Source organism: Nicotiana tomentosiformis, chromosome 4 (genome assembly GCF_000390325.3).
Source record: "Nicotiana tomentosiformis chromosome 4, ASM39032v3, whole genome shotgun sequence".
NCBI lineage: Eukaryota > Viridiplantae > Streptophyta > Magnoliopsida > Solanales > Solanaceae > Nicotiana > Nicotiana tomentosiformis.
This window is the reverse complement of record NC_090815.1, coordinates 12077508-12101068: the sequence shown is the minus strand read 5'-3', so window position 1 is coordinate 12101068 and position 23561 is coordinate 12077508. Positions and strand designations below refer to the sequence as shown.

The window sequence follows — 23561 nt, the reverse complement described above, 5'->3', positions numbered from 1 at the left end:
CAACAGATGTGCGGACCGCATAATTATTGTGCGGCCGTAGTCATATTTGTGCGGTCTGCAGAAGATCAATGTGCGGCCACACTCAGAAATGCGCGGACCGCAGAAAGAGAGAAGTGCGGCCGCAGTTTAGAATTATGCGGCCGCAGGTTTACATTCCTATCAAGCTGAAACAAAGTGCGGACCGCACATAGAATTGTGTGGCTACGGAACCTCCGAAAGGGCATTTTTGTCCAAAAATTTTAGCACTATATAAATAGAAGAGTTTCACTTTTTTAGGTCAAGTTTTGGTATCGGCAACTACAGTAGACGTTTTCTTTTACTTTTTTTAGTGGTTTTTGCCATTTTGATTTTTTTGAATATTCATTTCATCATTTTAATTATCACTTCTTCTTTTCTTCCAATTTAAGCATGAGTAGCTAGATTTTCACTAGGGTTGTGATTCAATCCTAGTGTGTAAACTTAATGGGTGTTTGATTTATTGCTTGTTTAGGGTTGGGTGTTGATTATCTAGCCTCGTTCTTGCTTTTATTTGAAGAATTAATGGTTGCAAACATTATTTCATGCCTATTTGACTTGGTCTCTACTTGAGAAAGAGAGACTTAGTCTAGGAAAACTTGGCTAGCAAGAAATTGGGTCAATCGAGAGATTGATATGCCTAATTAAAGGGTTGAACCTAGAGATAGTAAAACCTGACTTGAGCTTATTATCAACTGCTTTGTTCAATACCCATTTGGACTTGAGAAAGCCAAATTGGGCAAAAAACTCTCTCTGACCGAGAGGTATTGAGTGGATACTTGAGTGTTGATAGCTATAATACACCCCGACCAATAAAACAAGCTTTAAAATTTACAACCCATTAGGCGAATACCTAGGTGAAGGTCATAGCCCTAGACCTTTCATATAATTAAAAAAAACAAAAACACTTTCCTAATTTAAATTCTTAGTTTGTAATCTTCATTTAAATTAGACCTAGAAACAACCCAAATTTGTGTGAAAGTGCAATTTGAGATAATTCAAGCACATACACTATAATATATATTCTTAAAACTCATTCATAGCTCCCTGTGAAAAATCGACACCGACTCCTTTTTAGGTATTACTATTGCATCAACCGTTTTTATATCCTCAAATAGAGGAGTGAAATTGGACGATATCACACACCATCTTGTTGTGGTGTGCCAGACATTGTGTGTTGAGAACATATGCCATGCTTCTCAAGGAATTTAGCAAATGGACCAGGGTGTTGTCCAGTTTCGTCATATCTTCCATAATACTCACCACCTCTATCTGACCTGATTATTTTCACCTTTATGTCTAGTTGTCTTTCAACCTCATTAATAAATACCTCTAAGGCATTCACTGCTTGAGATTTTTCATGTAACAAATAGACATATCCATAACGTGAAACGTCATCAATAAAGGTGATAAAATATATTTCCTTACTCGAAGAAGTGACATCAAATGGACCACATATATTGGTGTGTATAATTTCAAGAAGTTGTGTGCTTCTTGTGGCTCCTTTATTTATGTGTTTTGTTTGTTTTTCTTTAATACAATCCACAAAAATATTAAGGTATGTAAATCCAAATGTGGAAGGATTTCATTCTTAACTAACTTTTCCAGTCTTTCTTTGGATATGTGACTTAAACGTTTCTGCCACAAGTAAGCATAATGTTCATTCACCAAACTACGTTTGGTTCCAACATTATGATGCACGGTTAAGAACGTTTCGAAAAACAGATTATCAAGGTTTAATTTGTATAAATTATCACAAATAATTCCAGAATCAATAAAATGATTATTGACGAACCGCAAAACACACAATCAAATTGTGCTCGCTAGTCAAATATAGTATAGTATAATTATCGTCTTCGCATGGATTGGATTTAAACAGTATTCTCGTAGTTCGTAGCTTGATTGCTATCCAGGAGGATCAATAATGGAGATTTATACAATTAAGAATTGAAATTATATAAGAACTTAAACTATTGACTAATGACCATCTCAACAAAGGTAAGCAATGAAGTTATCAATGGGAGAAAATATGGGTTGATAGGATAGGTGCAAGATAATTGTTCGGGATCTAACTCTAGATAATTAACTTCTAATGTTCAAGTGAGTCTCTCGAATTCACTTGATTATCAGTACAATTGTCTAGTAGAAACTCCTCTCTCGATTAAGTCTCAACCTCACAATATGAACCAATTTAAGCTCGGGGAAGATATGCAAGAATTCATAATGGATTGGTCTTTAGGAAAACCTCTTTCGATTATCCTCCTAACTAGGTTTAATCAAGGATAAACTAGACTCTTTAGATTACTTAGAAGAATCTATGAACTCAACCAATAATATAGTGCAAAGATATCACAAGTTATGCCTCTTTCGATTACAAGAATAAGTGAATATTGATGCAACAATTAAATCTTCCAAAAACAATTCAAATACATAAAAATAGAGTTATAATCCACAAACAATCATCAATACACCAAATTCATCAAAACCCAAAAGGAACTACGCCATAGACATGGAGAAGTTCTTCACAAATAAAATAAAAGTAGAGAAAAATATAAATACAATCCAAACCTGGATCTTGAGTGAGGAAGGAATGATGAAATCTTTGTGCTCTTGGTTCTCCCTCTTCTCCTTAGCTTCCCTAGGTCTAAGGTATGTCCAAAGTCCCATAAATGGTGTTTTTCTCGTGTATTTAACTATCCTCCAAATAAACCCCGAACGAAAATACCCTTTTTAGTGGAATTGGGAACATACTCTAAGTATTTTGCACTACCGCGCTGCACCATGCGACGCGCTAGTGGCAATTTCCAGAACGATTTACAAAACATTTTTTGGGCACAATATGCGGCGCGGCAGTGTAAACTTCTTAGAGTAATTCGTTTTTTCCATATTTTGACATTCGAACTTGGTACTCGATCCCGGAAGGCGATCTAGGCTTAATCTATTGGGCTTCTACTCAGACTTCAAAGCTCCAAATAGCTCAAATTTGCTCCGCAATATCTAAATTACTCGAAATCACTCCTACACGACATAAAATACACAATAAGTGTAAAATACTACTAATTAAAGCTCAACATAAGTAAATTAGAGTGCAATAAGCGACTAAAATACGAGATTATAGCCTACCATCAATTATGCTTAAACAAACTGAAACATCCATTGCCAAAATTTTAAAAATATCCAACTTAGACAAGGAAATTAAATTTCTTGAAAGAGAAGGTACATAAAAAGTTTTAAATAAGTCTAAGTGACACCCAATATCTAGGATTAAATGATAAGTCCCGATAGCTTCAACAAGAGCCTTCACTCTATTCCCCATGTACACAAATCTTTCATTCCGATTTATGGTCTGGGTTGTAAGGAATCCCTGCATCGTATGAGAAACATGAACAGTAGATCCAAAGTCAATCCACCAAGTATTAAAAGGAACTTTAGTTAAATTTGATTCGAGACACGTAAAAGCACAAGGCTTACGTTTCTTCTCGAATCATGCCTTACGTGTCAGGCAATCTTTCTGAAAGTGTCCAGTTTTTCACAAAAACGACACTTATCATTCTTGTGTTCCTTCTTACGTACTTGAGAAGAGGACTCGTTGACATTATGTTTCCTTTGTTTAACTTTTTCGTGTTTCTTTCCTTTCTTTCCAGCTCCTTGATGGCCTACGGGGTTAATGGAGTGGGTTCCTTGATTTTTTAGTCTTGTTTTCTCTTGAACCCGCATTCTGTACAGTTCATGCACGTTCCATTTGTCTTTTATGGTGTTGTAGTTCATTTGACAAGAACCATACTCAGATGGTAATGAGTTAAAGATGAATTGAACGAGGAAATTCTCATCCACTTTCATTCCCAAAGACTTAAGTCTTGCTGCTATACTTGTCATTTCAATGACATGCTCATGCATGGTACGTGAACCATCAAATTTTATGGTGGTTAAAGTACCCATTAGTATCCCAGGAAGAGACTTATCAGCAGTTTGGGAGCATTTTTCCACAAGTTTTAGAAGTTCTTTCGCGCTTTCAGTTTTGGGAAGAGTAGTCTTAATGTTGCCCGCAATATTCATTCATATAAACATTAGGCTTAGTCTGTTAGACCTGTCCCAGTGCTTAAAATAAGACATTTCTTCAGCACTACTAGTTTCAGTAATAGCAGTTGGCCTTTCAGTGTAAAGTGCAATATCAAGATCTAAAACTCCGAGATAGAATTTGATCTGTTCACACCAATCTGAGAAGTTGAGTCTGTTAAAGGTCGTAACAGAAGCAGAGTGCGAATGAAGAGCAAGTGCTGCAAATAAAATATGCTCATTCGTTAATGCTTTGAGTTGAAAATTAAATATACTATTAGATTCATAATGATTTATGTATTATTAAAAGTAAATTGATGTCCTCCTTTGGGCAATATATCAAAATACAACTTTAGACATTACGATGCTTAAATATTTTAACTTAATTCGATAATTTTTAATGCGCCAATTAGTAATACTTATTATCATTAGGTATATATAAATAAAATTAATAGCACATTCAGATTATCGACTTAATGTTCAATTATTACAAGAACAAACAATCAACCTTTGGGCAATCCATAAATATCTTATAACCAAGAACTCCAATTTACCCATAAAGGAATATCTAGTATGTCGTTTATAAGCATCACAATTTATGGGTAACTGAGTATAGATTCAATCGTTATTTGGAATTAAGTATTCATAAAGATTCGATCACTTTGGTGATTAACAAATCTAACGTAATAATTTCAAAGAGGATAAAGAAAATAGTAATTTTCTTTAAGTTTCCGTTACTGTACAATATAGGTACAAACACTTCGAAACACAGCAGTAGACTGATGAAACACAACATCAAGCAAATTCATCTATTTACTGCAAATTCAAACTTGATTCAACTATAACCAAGTTTTTTTCTTTAATTTAATATATTATGAGTCCATAGTCAGAAGAAGACTCGAGAATAGGTACGTAGATAAAAAATAAAAAAAAGTATAATCCCAATATAAATCTATTTAAGGAATAACATGTTCATTCAAGGTCTAAGGCCAAAAGTTTTTACTTTAACGTTACAAGTTAAAAGCCTCAACGTTAAAGGATCCACAAAGATTATGTTCCCCATTATATGGATGAAAATGGGCAATCTTTAAACATTAATCATCAAAAATGGAAAACATAATGACACGTAAATTAATTGTCCTTTGCAGAATCTTATGAACCTTCGAAAACTTTTTAATTCAATCAATATCCGAAACAACCAAGTCGCATAGTCAGTCGTAAAGAAAACATTAATTTTAATGGAAAATCATAAGTTCACAAACATTGCGCTCCTGATACCACATGTAAGAATTTTTCATGTTCTAGATTGTGGTTCATAAACAATCTATATAAAAATCCTATCAATTATTTAGAATCGTGGAACTATATGATTTTCTCACAAAATACATATACAATAATTTAAATCAAGAAAACTTAACCGAATTCATGATATGTTCTCTGGATGATATTGAGCGGAAACCTTCTTTAGCGTTGTTATTCTTGAAAAATAAGTATTTCTCTCTCTTTTCCTTTTTCTGTGTTCTTTTCAGAATAGAGTGTGATGGAGTTACATTATTCTTCTTTTAATAGGCAGAGAGAGGGGGACCATCACACTTTCCATCAAAGTAGATTAGTGGGGAATTATAACCATAATTAACTTTCCCTAATTTTATCCAAATACTAATTTAAGAAAATATATATTTATTAAACCAAAATATTTCATAAGCCACACGTGGGCCATATTCTACAGGTGGTGCCTTTGATAATATTGTTATTGTTTACATTAAGATAAAAAAGTTTTAATAGAAACTTTAAATCCACCAATATAACGGTCTTACGAAGCTTTACCTTTTATTTTTATCGTTTTTCTTTTTATTCAACATCCATCTTTTTCAAAATAAACTGCCCCATGTAATGGTCTTTTCTTGTGCGTGTTGGGCGACAGAGTGATATGGGAAGCCATACATTGTCAAAGGCACACCAAACTTTATTTCCTTCTTATTTTTAAATTTAATTTCTTTTAAATTGTTTCTTTTTCTATTTTATTTGTAGAGCATAGTATATTTCTTAAATTGACTACATTTAAACGCTTTCAACTTTTTCTTTTGTTTCTGTTGTCATTTATCTTTTTTTTGGTCGAAAGAAAATTTTTATTTCAACCAGTTTTTCAATTTACATCACCTGCACTTTTGAACTCCAGTAACAGGTCTCATGACTAAGCCAATAAAACAAGAAGCTATACAACCAAGAGGTTGTCTAACAAGACCACTACTAACAATCGTGGATCTTCTATCCTATTTGTTATGGTTTACAATTAGGATAACTATTCAATGTGAATCAATATAGGTTTCCAGTTACATTTCTGTTGCCCTGTTAGGTACACTTGTATGGTAATGTCTTTAGCTCTGTCTTTGGCCTCTCTTTTCTGGTTCTGAAATCTTCTATCATTGCGTTCCATCTAGATATGGTACATTGCTGCTGCAAACACCACTCCTAGGATTGTCTTTCTTGGATTCCTATTATTAGCATTGGCAAATAACCACTTCACCTCAGCTTCCCAGTTTGCAATATTTCTTTGATATGTTAGCCATCCTAGCATTCCTTTCCATAAGCTTTGTGAGTATGGACATTCAAAAAACAAGTGATCATGTGTTTCTTCTATATCTCTTTCACACAATACACATGATTGAGACACCTGAATTCCCCACTTTGCCAATTTGTCAACAGTAGCCAGCCTTCTTTGTATTGCCATCTATAAAATGAATTGATGCTTTGGCAGAATTCCAGTCAACATGACTAGTGATTTTCATTGAACTTTAGGTTACATTGGAAGAGCATGTAGATAGGACTTCTTAATACTAAATTTTCTATTCAGAGCAAAAGACTCTATGACTGTTAAGTCAGTATCCCACCATTCTCTCGCAGTGAATAGTTTCCTTATCAACCAACTAGCCTGCTTTGGAGTATCCATGGTAGTAATATCCTTCTATTTTATGTAATGACTGTGGATCCATCTAATCCATAGTTTATCCTTCTTTGCCATTATAGACCATAGGAGTTTAGTCAAAGCAGCCTTATTCCATATCTCATAGTTGATAATATTCAGACCCTCAACAACTCTTGGTTTGCAGAGTGTTTCCCAAGCAATAGGAGCTCTGTGAGCATTATCATGTCTTCCAGTCCACAAGTAGCTCATGCAGATACTATTGACAAACTTAATAACTTTCTTTAGGATAAGGAATACATGTGCCCAATAGGTCTGCATTTCAAACAGGACACTCTTAATGAGTTGTAATCTTCCAGCATAGGACATGAACTTTGATGTCCAGCTTCTGATCCTATCCACAATCTTCTCAATTAGTGGCATGCATTGATGAATAGTGAGTTTTTTTGTGGATAGAGGAACTCCCAAGTACTTAAATGGTAGATTGCCTACTGTTAAATGTAACTCTGCTAGCATTTTATCTTTGAAGTCCATAGGCACTCCTTCTATATATAGTGAACTCTTTTCCAGATTTGCTTGTAGCCCAGAAACAGTAGAAAAGTGATCAAAAACTCCCATCATTATCTTCATGGATACTTCATCTGCTCTACAACACATCAGTAGATCATCTTCAAAGCAAATGTGTAGGACTTGTAATCTTGCACATTTAGGATGGAAGTTAAAGTCTGGATTCTGAATGAGTGTCTTCAAAGATCTGATCAGGTACTCCATTGCCAGCACAAACAAATATGGAGACATTGGGTCTCCCTGCCTTAGCCCCTTCCTTGCTTCAAATTTGTCAGTTAGTCCAATTACACACTCCAAGATTAATGTTACCATATTATATGGTATCCCAAACTCAAGCAGTATTGATCTCAAGAAACTCCATTCGAGTGAATCATATGCTTTTCTGATATCCACCTTAATCATGCATCTAGGAGAAACTGTCTTTTGAGTGTACCCTTTAATCAGTTCATGAGCCATTATAACATTGTCAAGGATGTTTCTCCCTTCTTTGAAGGCGGATTTTGAAGGTCCTACCAATAAATCCACAACTAGTTTAAGCCTAGTTGTAAGTACCTTACCAATGATCTTGTATAGTGTAGAACAACAAGCAATAGGCCTAAACTCCTTCACATAAGTAGGATTCTGAACTTTGGGGATCAAAGTAACTGTAGTGCAATTAATTTCTTTCAGTAGTCTGCCAGTTTCAAAGAATTTTTGTACTACTTCTGTGACTTCCCCTCCAATGATTGGCCAAAATTCTTTAAAGAATTCAGCAGGGTATCCATCAATACCATATGCCTTGTCACTAGGGAGACTTTGCAAAATCTGACTTATTTCCTTTGGTGTTACAGGCTGTAACAGTTGTTGTTGCTGATTCAGAGTTAGACAAGGACCATTTCTTGCTATATTAACATCAATTCCTGGCAATTCATCTGCTGCTTTACCCAGTAGTTGTTGAAAGAACTAAGTAAATTCCTTTTGTATCTGCTTAGGCTCAGTGATCTTTTTCTGTTGTTCATTATAGATACAGCTAACGTTGTTTCTTGCTTGTCTGGCTCTCATATAAGCATGAAAGTATTTAGTGTTGCAGTCTCCTAGTTTGATCCATGTGGCCCTTGACTTCTGCCTCATTATTTGTTCCTAAATATCTTCCCATTTCTCTATAAGTGACAAGGTCTTCCTTTCCTCTTCAATCAGTAAATTATTGAAATAATCTTCATTGAGCTTCCCATGCACCTCCTTCAATGTGTCTCTCAGTTGGATTAGCTTTTGATCAACTGAGGAGTATTCCTGCTGAAGGCCTCTAGTTTGTAGCTCTACTAACTTCAACTTCCTCCAAATTGAATACACTGTATGACCTTGAATTTGTTGACTCCAAGTAGCCTGAACTACTTCTTTATACTCTTGTAGTTGCATCACTGTAGATAATAACCTAAAAGGCCTTTTCACTTTTATCTTATCAACATCAGTATTTATCATTATAGGAGTGTGATCTGAGCAACCTGGTAGCATGTAGATGGACTCCACCCCATTATACTCATTGAACCAATCATCATTCCCAAAAGCCCAGTCTTTATGACTATAAATTCTAATCTTTGCATCCCTCTTATTGCTCCATGAGAATCTGCATCCTCTTTTTGTAATTTGTCCCACTCCAATATCATCAAGACAGCTTTGAAAGTCAGTCATTTCTGTTTGATGAACTGGAATTCCATTCACTCTGTCCTCCACATGTAGCACACTATTAAAATCTCCTATTATGAGACAAGGTCCATTACTTTGCATATTCCTCAAGCTTCTCCAGAGTGAAATTCTGTGTTGCACAGTATGTAATCCATATACAAAGGTTATGTAGCTGGTAAAGGATGAATTCTTATCCTTAACTAGGCAGTGTATCATCTTATCTGAGCCATCCAGTATTGTTACTTGAATATTTGCTACTTTCCACCCTATCCAGATTCTACCATTAGGTGCATAAGCATAGCTATCTTTGAATTGCCAATCAGCACCCATATTCCTCTGAATTGCCTTTGATATTTGTTGTTTAACTCTAGTATCTAGGCAAGCTATCATATCTACCATATTCGTCAATAAGAACTTTTTGAATTCTCGTTGCTTATAGGACTTATTCAGTCCTCTTATATTCCAGGACACAACAATCATGGAGGATTATGATTAATGGGATTGCACCCATTTGCCCTTTGGACTTCTTCATTACTAAAGGACTGCCCCTGTTGTCTTTCATTTGATGGCCTTTCCAGTATTGTTAGGGGAACAAATGCATTTCTTCTAGCTAGTTCCTCATAATTGATCTCCTGATACTTTGTTTTGCCAGCTGATCCTTGAGTAACCACTGTCTGTTTGCCTCTATTAGTTACATGTATCTCTACTATTGTCTCTTGTTGTATATGTTCCTCCTGAGGCAGAATCAGTGTGTTATTGTTTCCTGCATATGTTGCTTTTGGTTTCCATTCCATTTTTGTTCTCTTCTTTCTTCTTCTTTTATGTTGTTTTGGTTCCTCATTGTTGCAGCCAAACGCACACGCAAGTTTACGTGGTCGTCAAGTAATAAAGTGACTAAAAGTCGGATGTCGAACCCACGAGGACTTGTGATTAACTATTAACTAAATTAGACTATCCTAATTATCTAAACAAGAATTAAATCTAAAAATATTTTATTCTAAACTAATTAAATAAGAAAAATATAAATAATAAACTTTGAACAGAGAGAGAGCAGATTTTAATGATATCAATGTAATGAAAACGATCTAGGGTTATGGGCTATCTAACAATCCTATTGTATTCTTCAATTGAATTGACCGACTAATTTATCTAGCTTATTGGTTGACAGGGTTAATGCTCATAAGAATCTGTCGAGTTCTTACTCGCCTATTCAAGCTAACCTAACGCCTATATGTCTATGGAGTTAGAATCAACAAGAACGCATTTATAATTCCTGTAAATCAACCAAGCAAGGCAATTAGGTATATGTCTATCCTAACTACGAATCCGTCCCCCGATGCCCGAGTTCAAGAACTTGCCCTACTCAATCCTATATGCAATATAGAATTCCCACTTTCGAGTTCAATTCTAGATTCGTAGATAATATTCAATTGGTGATCAAGCAATTAAATAATTAAGTGCAAGATTGAATAAATAAACTAATATGATAAATCAAGAAGTCAAAATCAATATCCGAATAACAATAGTCATGAAAGAACCACAACCCTAGAACGTGAAGTTTAGCTCCATATAGACATGGTAGCCAAACAACAAATCATATAAAGAAACATAAAAATTACTAAGTTTGGTGGGAGAAAGATGGAACTTGATGAATTCCGGCCTCCACAGCTTTGTCGTGGCTTTTTTCCCCTTCCCACTATGTTAGATAACCTAAAAGAGGCGTTTTTAGCTTATATATTGCGTACAAAAGTCGTGGGCCAAAGCTCTCCTATTCCTAGTCCAAATCGGCTTCAGGGATTGATGCTAAGGTGGATGCGACGCATCCACCTTGTCCTCCATTTCAATTTTTGCCTGCGAAGGTGGATGCGACGCATCCAGCCTTCTCTTCTACTTCCCAGTTTCGCACGCGATGGCGAACGCTATGGCCCAACTTCACTGCTAAGGTTGCATGCAGGATGATGTTTTCCTAGGTTGGATGCGACGCATCCAACCCTTCTTCCTCTGGCTAAACCACCTTTTCTTCATATTTTGCACTCCGAACACCTTAAATCATCACACATAACTTAATTAGTCATCAAACCAATAATTACACCATGTTGGGCGTTTTAAAGATTAAATAACATCAAGAAGTGGTTAAAACATGGGTAAAGTAACATCAACACATATCGAAATATGCCAAACATCACTACCCCACACTTAAACCTTTGTTCGTCCTCGAACAAACCATCACTATAGTAAACAAAATAAAATTAAGCTCTTATCATTCAAAGCACACTACATCTATGACCATGGTTATTTGCTACAATTAGGCTCTAGACTATGCATCAACACACTTCCCTTTTCTTATGCCCTTCTTTAAACATATTCGAACAAAGACAACATGCTCACAACAATCCTAACCTCAAAAACCGACTCAATGTCACAATGCACTCATGGCTTGAACAACCAACATCATAGAGAAGTCTAATAACGTTACCTATCCCTCGTGAAACCATGTGCCCTCACAACAAAAGCAGAGAGAGTAAAATCAATCCACACATTCGAATCTCATGCTCACAAAGAAAATCGCTCACTCTCACAAAAGAAGTCACATGCATGTAGTTGGTACCATAGGCTTGCCCTTAATGTAAATCTCTACTAATGTAAGCTCGCTCGATCTAAAATCAATTAGGACTTTTTCATGGTTGTAATGTGGGCTAAGGGACGGGTAGGATATATTTAAGGAATAGTGACTCACCCTCCTAAGCACTTTAACACATCATCAAATAACTTAAGCGCGAATTCTTCAACACCCTTTCAATTTCACCAATAATATCACTCCAAACAATATTTCCTCTTTCTTTAAGCACTACTTTAATTCATACCCACTAGCAAGAACAAGACAACAATTTATTCATTTATATTTTTCTTTCTTTTTTTTCCAGATTTTTCTGATTTTTCTCTTTTTTTTTTTTTTCACTTTCCGCTAGTGGTGTATTATTTTACAAAATAAGTGCACCCTTCTTTCTTTCATTGGTTCCACTCAAAAGTCACCCCACACTTAGTCCCTTCTTACTTCTTTTAGCGCTCATCTAACAATTAAAGTGCTTTAAGAGGTAAAAGGATCAAAACAATGTCAATTAAGAATAAAAAGGGTATAGGCTTGTAATGTGGGTACCAAATAAAAGGTCTACAGGCTCAAAAGGGTTAACTAGGGATAGATTTTATTTGTGATAAGCAATAAGCTCAAAAAGATCAAAGAAAGCCTAAAATTATTTTTCAAACCGAGCATCACCTAAAATTTCGCTTCAACTCACATACTGGGCAAGTTCTAGACACAAGTACACTACATGGACTACACAAAAACCTTACCACACATGGCACATGACTCATTAAGGACGGTCACATTCCGACTCTCAAACAATGCAAGTATTCACGGAGCAACGAGATATTAAGCATTAAGCGCAAAGTGAACACAAGTCAAGAAAATGAGAAATAGGCGCCACAAAACATGCTATCCATTTTAACAAGGCATCATCAATAATTTCAGAGTGAGAAGGGAAGATATTACATATGTAAAAGCCTAAATATGCCATTATCAACCAAGTCAAGGTTACCTAGGTTCATCATTCTTCCTCCTTTTATTCCCTACATTCCTACTCTACTCTAAAAAGAAAACAAAATTACCCGGTTCAAACTACATCCCATGAAAAAGAACCGAGGCACAAAGAAAAACCACAGGGGATTATTACTATCTACAAAGATACTATATATATATATATATATATATATTTTTATTTTATTTTATTTTTTTTTATTTTTTTGATAATGATAAACTGATAGATAAACTGATAGTTACTCCATATAGATGAATTTACTGCTATTTTATGCCATTAATCCAGTGAATATTTTAGTACATTCATCCATACATCAAAACATGAATCACCCCCACCCCACACTTAGGACTGTGCGTTGTCCCCAACGCACACAAACAAGGTAAAGTAGGGTGAGAAGAACTCCCTCAAGTCAAGGTGGAGGGCTCATCCGCAGTCTGTGGAGGAGCATCTGCATCCATAGCATTCCTATCATCAACAACTGGTGCTGATTCTGTATCAGGTGTTACAGCGACCTCAGTAGGCCTGTTGAGTGGAGCCTCAGTGACTATGGGAGGAACAGGAGTGGATGGTCCGGCAGTGGATGATGCAATCAGCTGGGAGATGTCTGTACCTGCACATTGAACCAGAGCTCTGAGGAGTAATGATATCTCCTTCATCATCGTGGCCTGCTCGGTCTGAACTCGGCTTAGATCCGCACGAGTCTGTCTCAACTCATCCCTGGTGGCACTCAACTCGACACGAGTCGCTATCAGCTCAGCCCTGTTCTCTTGCATATCTGCTTGCATTTGCTCAAATAATTGTTGAATGGTGAGCTTAGAAGACCTTCCCTTGTTCGGCTCTAGAACATGAGTGACATCATATGGTCCTGGAGCTTTAGCCTCAATGTCGTCATTCTCCTTGTCCCATAGTACTCCCATCTCTGTTAAAAAAGCCGTTAGGGTATTAGCAAAGAACAGCCTCCACTTGTAATTCATCCTGGTTCGCTGCATTTGATCATGCATGATGGCTCCGAAGTTGAGTGGTATCCCCTCTAATAAAGCATATAATACGAGTGCGCGGTAACGAGGGACATCAGTTTTATGTTGGCATGGCAGCAGGCGGTTACAAATGAAATTTAGAGCCACACGTGCTAACGCACTCATGAATTCCTTGGCTATAGAGTGGTACTCCATACTCCCATGCTTCCATTCTGCATCCTTCCTGGTAGGGCATAGGACAGACTTAATGTGTGCATAATCTGGTGTTTTGCATATGGAGTCAAACCTATCTGTAAGTGTGTGTGGCACCCTTAAGAAGTTATTCAGAGCTTCAGCTGACACATTAATATCTACCCCTCTTACTCGCACAATGTTTCCCCTTGCGTGACGCCAATTGGCGTAGAGCTCTCTAACAATGGTGAGGTTGGCTTTGCCGTGACCTTTCAAGATGGGTCCCCATTTTTGCACCTCTCGAATTGACTTTAGAAACTCTGAGTACTTTGTCTTAAGTGGTCCGATGTTTATCGGCTTTTCCGGAATATACTTCTTTGAAACCAGTATCTTCTTATAGGCTCGGAATGCCTTCTCATTAACAAAGTATTTCTCCCAATCAACTCGGTCTATGGGTTCACCCTCGTCTTCATCACTCATGTTGACCTGTAGGTGGTCATTGTCCGAATCGGAATCGGATTCAGATTCTGTAGTAATCTTCTCCTTCCCTTTATCAGTCGGATCACTCATTTTCGAAGCTTTTCTTTGGTATGTCACAGGCTCTCTTATCTCTATTCCTTTGCTTGGTGTAATACCCTTCTTCACTGTCCTCCTGACTAATGTTTCCTCCTCCTCTTGCTCTGAATCATCACTTAACTGCCTAGGCAGCAGTTCCATTTCCTTCTCCGTCCGCTTCCTTTTTTTCTGTGGATTTGGACCGCCCGCTGCCCTTCCGGTAGGCTTTTTGGGCGGTTGCTTGTTACCATCTTTGTCTTGTTGCTTGGATGGTTTACTCACTGCTGTCATTTTACGAATCTAAGTACCTGCAATGCAAAGAATTCAACAATTAGCAGATGAAACAGCGAAGTTCAGCTTGAAAGCAATTGCAACAGCTTGCAGACTTCAATTTATTCGTAAAGTCATGCCATTCACTACTTCATGGAATTGTAGCTCATGACTTTCAGCAAGTATGTGATAACTCTCTTCAAAAATTCAATTTCACATAGCCCCTCACTCGACCCCACACTTATTCTCAAGCATACACCAATGTTGCTCGGTTACTCAGACTTCACCGACGCCTAAATTTTTCTCAGGGACAATTCGTCGAACATGTGGTATGCAACAAGTGTGCCTAGTTCATTCTATCAGTTGAGCAATGCAACTACCCTCCCAAAGTTTGACGAGATGAAGGGAATTATAGTTTATCATCTCGCAACCATTACAACGACCAAGAACGACAGCCCTAAAAAATTTTGAAATTGCAAAACCTACTTGTTGCTACCATTGAGGGAGGGAAGAGAGAAGAATTAGGAGAGAAGCCAACGGAAGAACGAAGAGGATGATGCGTACCTGTCGCGTTTGTATGCGTTACAATTTCGATTAAAGAAATCTGTTCTGCGTTCGTAGGCGTCGCAAAAAGAGACGAGTGGATGCGTCGCAAGAAGAGTTTTTAACGAATTCGTTATCTTAAGATGTGTTAAAATATATAGTACTTACCTGTGCGTGCGAGCTTTGACGCGACGCATCCCCTTGTCTTCCTTCAAAAAAAATTTCGGACGCGACACAGACGCGATAGGCAGACTTCACTGCCTTGAGCAATTTGCCCGTCAAAAAAAATTTTTTTTTTTTTTTTTTTGCTGAGGGGGATGCGACGCATCCGCCTCGTTTTCTCATATCTGGGGAACTTTTTTTTTTTTTTAAGATCTATGTCCTACAAAAAAAATAAAAATAAAAATAAAAATAAACTAACTAACTTGGGTGGCCTCCCAAGAAGCGCCTGATTTAACGTCACGGCACGACGCAACATGTTCTTCATGCCTCCACTAAATCCATTGTGGTCTTGTGACGTGCAATGTCACCACCCCAATAGTGTTTTACTCTTCGGCCATTTACCAAGAATGTCGTATTGGACCCCTTATCACACAATTCTATCGCACCATGAGGTTTCACACTAACCACTTCAAACGGACCCGACCATCGAGATTTAAGCTTTCCTGGAAAAAGCTTTAGCCTTGAATTAAACAGTAGAATTTCTTGACCTGGTTCAAACTCACGATGTTGGATATGCTTATCATGCCATCTTTTGGTCTTCTCTTTATACAATTTGGCATTTTCATACGCATGCAATCGAAACTCATCAAGCTCGTTGAGTTGTAGCAATCTCTTCTCACCGGCCAAGTCCATCTCCATATTTAGCTTTTTAATCGCCCAATATGCTTTGTGTTCAAGCTCGACGGGCAGATGGCAGGCCTTCCCATAAACCAACCTGTACGGAGAAGTGCCTATTGGGGTCTTGTACGCAGTGCGATATGCCCATAATGCGTCATCCAGCTTCCCGGCCCAGTCCTTTCTATTCATACTTACTGTCTTTTCCAAAATCTGCTTGACCTCTCTGTTGGAAACTTCTACTTGACCACTCGTTTGGGGATGATAGGCAGTGGAAACTTTGTGCTTGACTCCGTATTTTGCAAGAATATTATTCAGCAGTTTGTTACAAAAGTGAGTTCCCCCGTCGCTTATCAACACTCTTGGGGTCCCAAAACGTGTGAAGATGTGCTTCTTTACAAAGCCTACCACAACCTTTGCGTCGTTAGTAGGAAGAGCAATGGCCTCTACCCACTTAGAAACATAGTCGACCGCCACCAAGATGTATCTGTGCCCGTTAGAATATGGGAATGGTCCCATAAAATCAATCCCCCAAACATCAAAAAGTTCTACCGCCAGAATATTTTGCAAGGGCATCTCGTGCTTCCTCGTGATAGTTCCAGTTCTTTGGCATCTATCACAATTTTTAACGAAAGCATGTGCATCCTTAAACAATTTTGGCCAATAAAAACCTGATTGTAGCACTTTTTGGGCGGTTTTATCCCCGCCGTGATGACCTCCATATGGTGACGCATGGCAGTCATGTAGTATAGCCTTCATCTCTTCCTCAGGAACACACCTTCTCACCAACTGATCTGCACACTGCCTATATAGGAATGGCTCATCCCACACGTAGAACCTTACATCATGTAGGAATCTTCTTCTATTGTCAGCTGTCCATTCTAGTGGCGTCACCCCACTTGCGATAAAATTCACATAATCTGCATACCATGGGGCTTCACCTGAGGTGATTGCTAATATTTGCTCATCCGGAAATGTTTCTTTAATTGACCCTCCTTCAGCTACATGGTCCCGACTTTCTAATCTGGACAAATGATCGGCCACTTGATTTTCTGTCCCTTTTCGATCTCGGATCTCTAAGTCAAATTCTTGCAAGAGGAGGACCCAACGAATCAGCCTCGGCTTGGCGTCTTTCTTTTCAAATAGGTATCTGATAGCTGAATGATCTGTGTAGACGATGACTTTGGTTCCCACTAGATAGGATCTGAACTTGTCAAACGCCCACACCACTGCAAGCAACTCCTTTTCAGTCACTGTATAATTCATCTGAGCTGGATTCATAGTTTTGCTTGCATAATAAATGGAGTGAAAGATTTTATCCCTCCTTTGCCCCAACACCGCTCCAATTGCTATGTCACTTGCATCGCACATCAACTCAAATGGTTGTGCCCAATCGGGGCCAATGATAATTGGTGCAGTCACCAATCTTCCCTTCAGCTCCTCAAATGCTTTCAGACATGCATTATCAAACTTGAAGGTAACATCTTTCTCTAGAAGCCTGCACAAAGGGGAAGAAATTTTCGAAAAATCTTTAATGAAACGACGATAAAAACCTGCATGACCCAAGAAACTGCGAATGCCTTTGATGGATGTCGGCGGGGGCAATTTTTCAATCGTCTCCACCTTTGCTTTATCCACCTGTAGACCATCTTTTGAAACCTTGTGCCCCAAAACTATACCTTCACGTACCATGAAATGGCACTTTTCCCAGTTTAGCACCAAGTTCGTCTCTTCACACCTAGCTAGCACTTTATCAAGGTTCATCAAACAACTATCAAAAGAACATCCAAACACAGAAAAATCATCCATGAATACTTCTACAAATCTTTCAACCATGTCAGTGAAAATAGCCATCATACACCTTTGAAAAGTCGCAGGTGCATTACAAAGACCGAAGGGCATTCTCTTGAACGCATACGTGCCATAAGGACATGTAAATGTAGTTTTCTCTTGGTCTTCTGGGGCTATAGCAATCTGATTATACCCCGAATAACCGTCCAGGAAACAGTAGTATTCCTGGCCAGCTAATCTATCAAGCATTTGGTCAATAAAAGGAAGGGGAAAGTGGTCTTTCCGGGTGGCATTGTTCAGTTTTCTGTAATCTATGCAAATTCTCCATCCAGTGACAGTTCTTGTAGGAATTAAGTCATTATTTTCATTAACTACTACGGTTATCCCCCCTTTCTTCGGCACACATTGAACGGGGCTTACCCATTTACTATCAGAGATTGGAAATACAATACCTGCATCAAGCCACTTAATCACTTCTTTTCTTACCACTTCTTTCATGATTGGATTTAGTCGGCGTTGGTGTTCTACACTTGGCTTGTGTCCGTCCTCCATGAGGATTTTGTGCATGCAGAAAGCTGGACTAATGCCTTTAATGTCAGACATTGTCCACCCAATTGCTCGCTTGTGCTCACGTAGCACCCTTAATAGCTTTTCTTCCTGTAATTTAGACAAGTGAGCAGAAATAATAACAGGTAAAGTGTCAGAACTTCCCAAATAAGCATATTGAAGGTGAGGGGGTAGGGGTTTAAGTTCCAAATTTGGAGCTTTTTCAATTGACGGCTTTGGTGGGGGGCCACTTGGCCTATTCAGGGGCTCAAACGGGATTATTCCTTGCATGTAACCACATGATGTATCTAGGATATGCATCATCTCCTCAACCTCATCATCCATCTCCAAGCTATCAAACATCATGATTGCTTTTTCTAAACAGTCGTCTAGATATACACTCGTGTCAAGAAGTTTCTCATCCACCTCCACCACAGATATCATAGAGAGCTCCTCATAGTGGCGGGGAAGTTGGATTGCTTTGTAGACATTGAAGACTGCTTCCTCGTTGTCCACTCTCATAATCATTTTCCCTTCTCTCACTTCAATTATTGCATCGCCAGTAGCCAAGAGAGGTCGTCCTAATATGATTGGAACTTGTTCATCAGCCTCGAAGTCTAGAATAATGAAGTCAGCTGGGAAGATGAATTTTCCAATTTGCAGCAGCACATCTTCAATCACTCCTTCGGGGTAGGCTATGGACCTATCAGCTAATTGCAACATCACGGTGGTTGGTCTCGGAGCTCCCAGACCTAATTGCTTAAACAAGGATAAAGGCATCAGATTTATGCTTGCACCCAAATCACACAGAGCACGTCCCACGTCAATATTACCGATTTGTACTGGAATGGTGAAGCTGCCAGGATCCTTAAGCTTTTGGGGAAGCTTGTTTTGGACCCTTGATGTGCACTCCTCAGTAAGTGCAACCGTCTCGAACTCAGTCAATTTCCTCTTATGAGCCACTATGTCTTTTATGTACTTAGCGTACTTTGGAATTTCACGAAGTACATCCACTAATGGAATATTTAATTGAACCTGACTCAACATGGAGAGAAATTTGTTGAACATGCGATCGTCATTCCTTTTCTGCAATCTTTGGGGGAAAGGTGGTGGTGGCCTTGTAACCTCCATTCGCTCTGAACTTGCATCATCTTCCTTTGACTCTTGTGTTGCCTTAGGTGTCAACTCCCCCCAGGTATAGGTTTTTCTTTTATCTTCCTTGGCACTTCCTCTAGTTCCCTCCCGTTTCTAAGTGTAACTGCATTAATTTGAGGGTTCTTCTCTGTATCACTGGGAAGTGAGCCTGTAGGTCTAGTATTTTGGTTTGCTGCTAACTGCCCCATTTGCCTCTCAAGATTTCTGAAATCGGTCCTGAGCTGTTGATTGTCTAGCAACAACTTTTTCAGCAAGTCATTCGTACTTTCTTCCATTTGTTGGGGTGGCTTCTGAGGTTGAGTAAAATTCCCTTGAGGCCTATACTGATTCTGTTGACTTCCGCCCCATGAGAAGTTAGGATGATTCCTCCAGTTTGGGTTGTAAGTGTTCCCATATTGCGCATGTTGATTCATAGGACCTCTGTTTTGTTGCCCCACATAGTATATAGATTCAGGATTCGTGGGGCACATGTCAATCATATGACTGTCTCCGCATAGTTCGCAACAAATAGACATCTGCTGTACATGTTGCATTTGTTGTGTTGTCATTCTATTCATCTGATTTGCCAATTTTGCTATATCGGCTCTCATGGCGGAAAAGTCATCAAGCTCAATCAAACCGGCGGCCTTCTGTTTAATTCCCCTTCGTGAATCCCCCTCTCCTTGCCAATTATGGTCATTAGCAGTGAAATTATTTAGCAAGAGTTGTATTTCACTATACGGTCTTGCCATGCAACTACCCCCACAAGCTGAGTCAAGATTCATCTTTGATGCTTCATCTAACCCATCAACAAAAGTGTGACCCAATACCTCATCAGTTTGACAATGATGCGGGCAGTCTCTGAGTAGCTTCTTGTATCTTTCCCAAGCTTGACGAAGTGTCTCGCCATCCCGTTGTTGGAACCCAAGAATTTGGCTCCTCAGCGACTTTGTCTTCTTAGTTGGGAAAAACTTGATCAGGAATTTCCTTGCTAGATCATCCCAAGTGTGGATAGAGTTCGCGGGCTCCTTTTGCAACCATTCTTTAGCTTCCCCCAACAGTGAAAAAGGGAATAGTGTCAGCCTGACATAGTCCTTGGAGACGTTCGGATAATTGTAAGTGTCCGTGATTTCCAAGAAGTTCTGAATATGCCTCTGCGGGTCCTCATGAGATAGACCCACATATTGTCCTGTGGACTGAATCAGCTGTACCATGTACTGTTTGAGTTCAAAATGCCCAGTGATATCAGGCTTCACAATAGCCTGAGTCATATTCGCAAGATTGGGCCTTGCGGCTTCAATTACCGGACGCTCTTCATTGCCTGCCATATCTATTGGCTGTGGTTGGACTGCGATGTCCAACTCTCTTTCTATTCTCGTTCTAGCTTCGTGTTCCCTTCTCACTCTATGTAGTGTTCGTTCGATTTCTGGATCAAGAGGAATGAGGTTGTTTGCACTTCTACTCCTCTGCATTCGAGAGAAGACCCTGCGTTGACACAAACCAGGCAAACTGAAAATTAAAACTTGAAAACAAATATCTAATAAAAGCTTAACTTAGTCACGTAGCTAATTTCTAAGTCCCCGGCAACGGCGCCAAAAACTTGTTGCGAGCCAAACGCACACGCAAGTATACGTGGTCGTCAAGTAATAAAGTGACTAAAAGTCGGATGTCGAACCCACGAGGACTTGTGATTAACTATTAACTAAATTAGACTATCCTAATTATCTAAACAAGAATTAAATCTAAAAATATTTTATTCTAAACTAATTAAATAAGAAAAATATAAATAATAAACTTTGAACAGAGAGAGAGCAGATTTTAATGATATCAATGTAATGAAAACGATCTAGGGTTATGGGCTATCTAACAATCCTATTGTATTCTTCAATTGAATTGACCGACTAATTTATCTAGCTTATTGGTTGACAGGGTTAATGCTCATAAGAATCTGTCGAGTTCTTACTCGCCTATTCAAGCTAACCTAACGCCTATATGTCTATGGAGTTAGAATCAACAAGAACGCATTTATAATTCCTGTAAATCAACTAAGCAAGGCAATTAGGTATATGTCTATCCTAACTACGAATCCGTCCCCCGATGCCCGAGTTCAAGAACTTGCCCTACTCAATCCTATATGCAATATAGAATTCCCACTTTCGAGTTCAATTCTAGATTCGTAGATAATATTCAATTGGTGATCAAGCAATTAAATAATTAAGTACAAGATTGAATAAATAAACTAATATGATAAATCAAGAAGTCAAAATCAATATCCGAATAACAATAGTCATGAAAGAACCACAACCCTAGAACGTGAAGTTTAGCTCCATATAGACATGGTAGCCAAACAACAAATCATATAAAGAAACATAAAAATTACTAAGTTTGGTGGGAGAAAGATGGAACTTGATGAATTCCGGCCTCCACAGCTTTGTCGTGGCTTTTTTCCCCTTCCCACTATGTTAGATAACCTAAAAGAGGCGTTTTTAGCTTATATATTGCGTACAAAAGTCGTGGGCCAAAGCTCTCCTATTCCTAGTCCAAATCGGCTTCAGGGATTGATGCTAAGGTGGATGCGACGCATCCACCTTGTCCTCCATTTCAATTTTTGCCTGCGAAGGTGGATGCGACGCATCCAGCCTTCTCTTCTACTTCCCAGTTTCGCACGCGATGGCGAACGCTATGGCCCAACTTCACTGCTAAGGTTGCATGCAGGATGATGTTTTCCTAGGTTGGATGCGACGCATCCAACCCTTCTTCCTCTGGCTAAACCACCTTTTCTTCATATTTTGCACTCCGAACACCTTAAATCGTCACACATAACTTAATTAGTCATCAAACCAATAATTACACCATGTTGGGCGTTTTAAAGATTAAATAACATCAAGAAGTGGTTAAAACATGGGTAAAGTAACATCAACACATATCGAAATATGCCAAACATCACTCATCCTGTTGTGTTGCTTATTGACACTCACCAGTACTATGACCAAATTTGTTGCAATCCAAGCAAAACTTTGGTTTCCATTCAAAATCTACTCTCTGCATCCAGCTCCTCCCATCTGGCTTTTTTATGAGAATTTCCTCTGGTAATGGTTGTGTGATGTCCATTTCAACAAGTATTCTAGCATATGAAATCCTTTCACATTCTGTTGTCAGCTTATCAGTGCAAATAGGTTTGCCTAACAGACTAGCAATCCTACCTAGGTTTTCCTCGGCCCAACACTGAACAGGCAGCCCGGGTAAATTGACCCATATAGGAACTATCCTCATAGATTCATTTTGAATCTGAAAATCCGGATCACAATCCTTCAATACCATAGGTCTGCTATTGAAGGTATAAGGGCCATTTTGCACAATTAAGTTTTTGTCCTCCACAGATTCAAATCTGAAAATGAAATACCCGTCGTCATGTAGAAGGACCGTATGTGTCGTGACTAGATTCCAAACGCCATAGACAAATTTGAGCATCTCTTTGAACGACGGATTTCCCCCTAGAACGTATCCAATCAAAGTTGTTTTCCATCGCTGGCATTGTTGTTCTACCTCATTTGGGTTTAACTTGGCCATTTTCACTCCATCATTCACTACCGGAGGGTAGAACTTCAGTTGCATGCCTTATGTTTGAGCTCTGTTGCCTTTCACTACCTCTGCCATGGTCTGCTTTGTACTTTGAGACCCAGCTGAGTAGGTTAATTTCCACGCCGTTGTAAGCATTCATGGTTCCATTACTTGCGATTCATCCTTCTCCTTTTCCGGTGGTGCTTGCATGATAGTAGGGGCACTCCCCATGCCTGGCAACCAATGTAACAGTTGCATTGGGGCTAATTTCGGGGGGGATATCACTTTCCGGTGTAATTAACCTAGTCATAGTGTCAATTGAAAGAGATGATTGTGTAGGGAGATGAAGATTATTAT

At 38.6% G+C, this 23561-nt stretch overlaps 2 protein-coding genes across 2 annotated transcripts; both read right to left on the bottom strand.

Moving 5' to 3' along the window:
- Positions 1-8680: 8680 nt before the first annotated feature.
- On the bottom strand, positions 8681-9622 carry LOC138909268 (uncharacterized). Its single transcript, XM_070200453.1, has one exon. The coding sequence runs from the start codon at positions 9620-9622 to the stop codon at positions 8681-8683; it is 942 nt and encodes a 313-aa protein (XP_070056554.1).
- Positions 9623-22607: 12985 nt separating this feature from the next.
- Positions 22608-23213, bottom strand: LOC104096022 (uncharacterized). The gene has a single exon (XM_009602303.1). It carries the CDS (start codon positions 23211-23213, stop codon positions 22608-22610), a length of 606 nt encoding a protein of 201 aa, XP_009600598.1.
- Positions 23214-23561: the final 348 nt, after the last annotated feature.

What these genes read in the sequence shown, in the direction of transcription:
- LOC138909268 (XM_070200453.1), bottom strand. Translation starts at nt 9,622, where the DNA reads ATGGTAGATATGATAGCTTGCCTAGATACTAGAGTTAAACAACAAATA.
- LOC104096022 (XM_009602303.1), bottom strand. Translation starts at nt 23,213, where the DNA reads ATGGCCAAGTTAAACCCAAATGAGGTAGAACAACAATGCCAGCGATGG.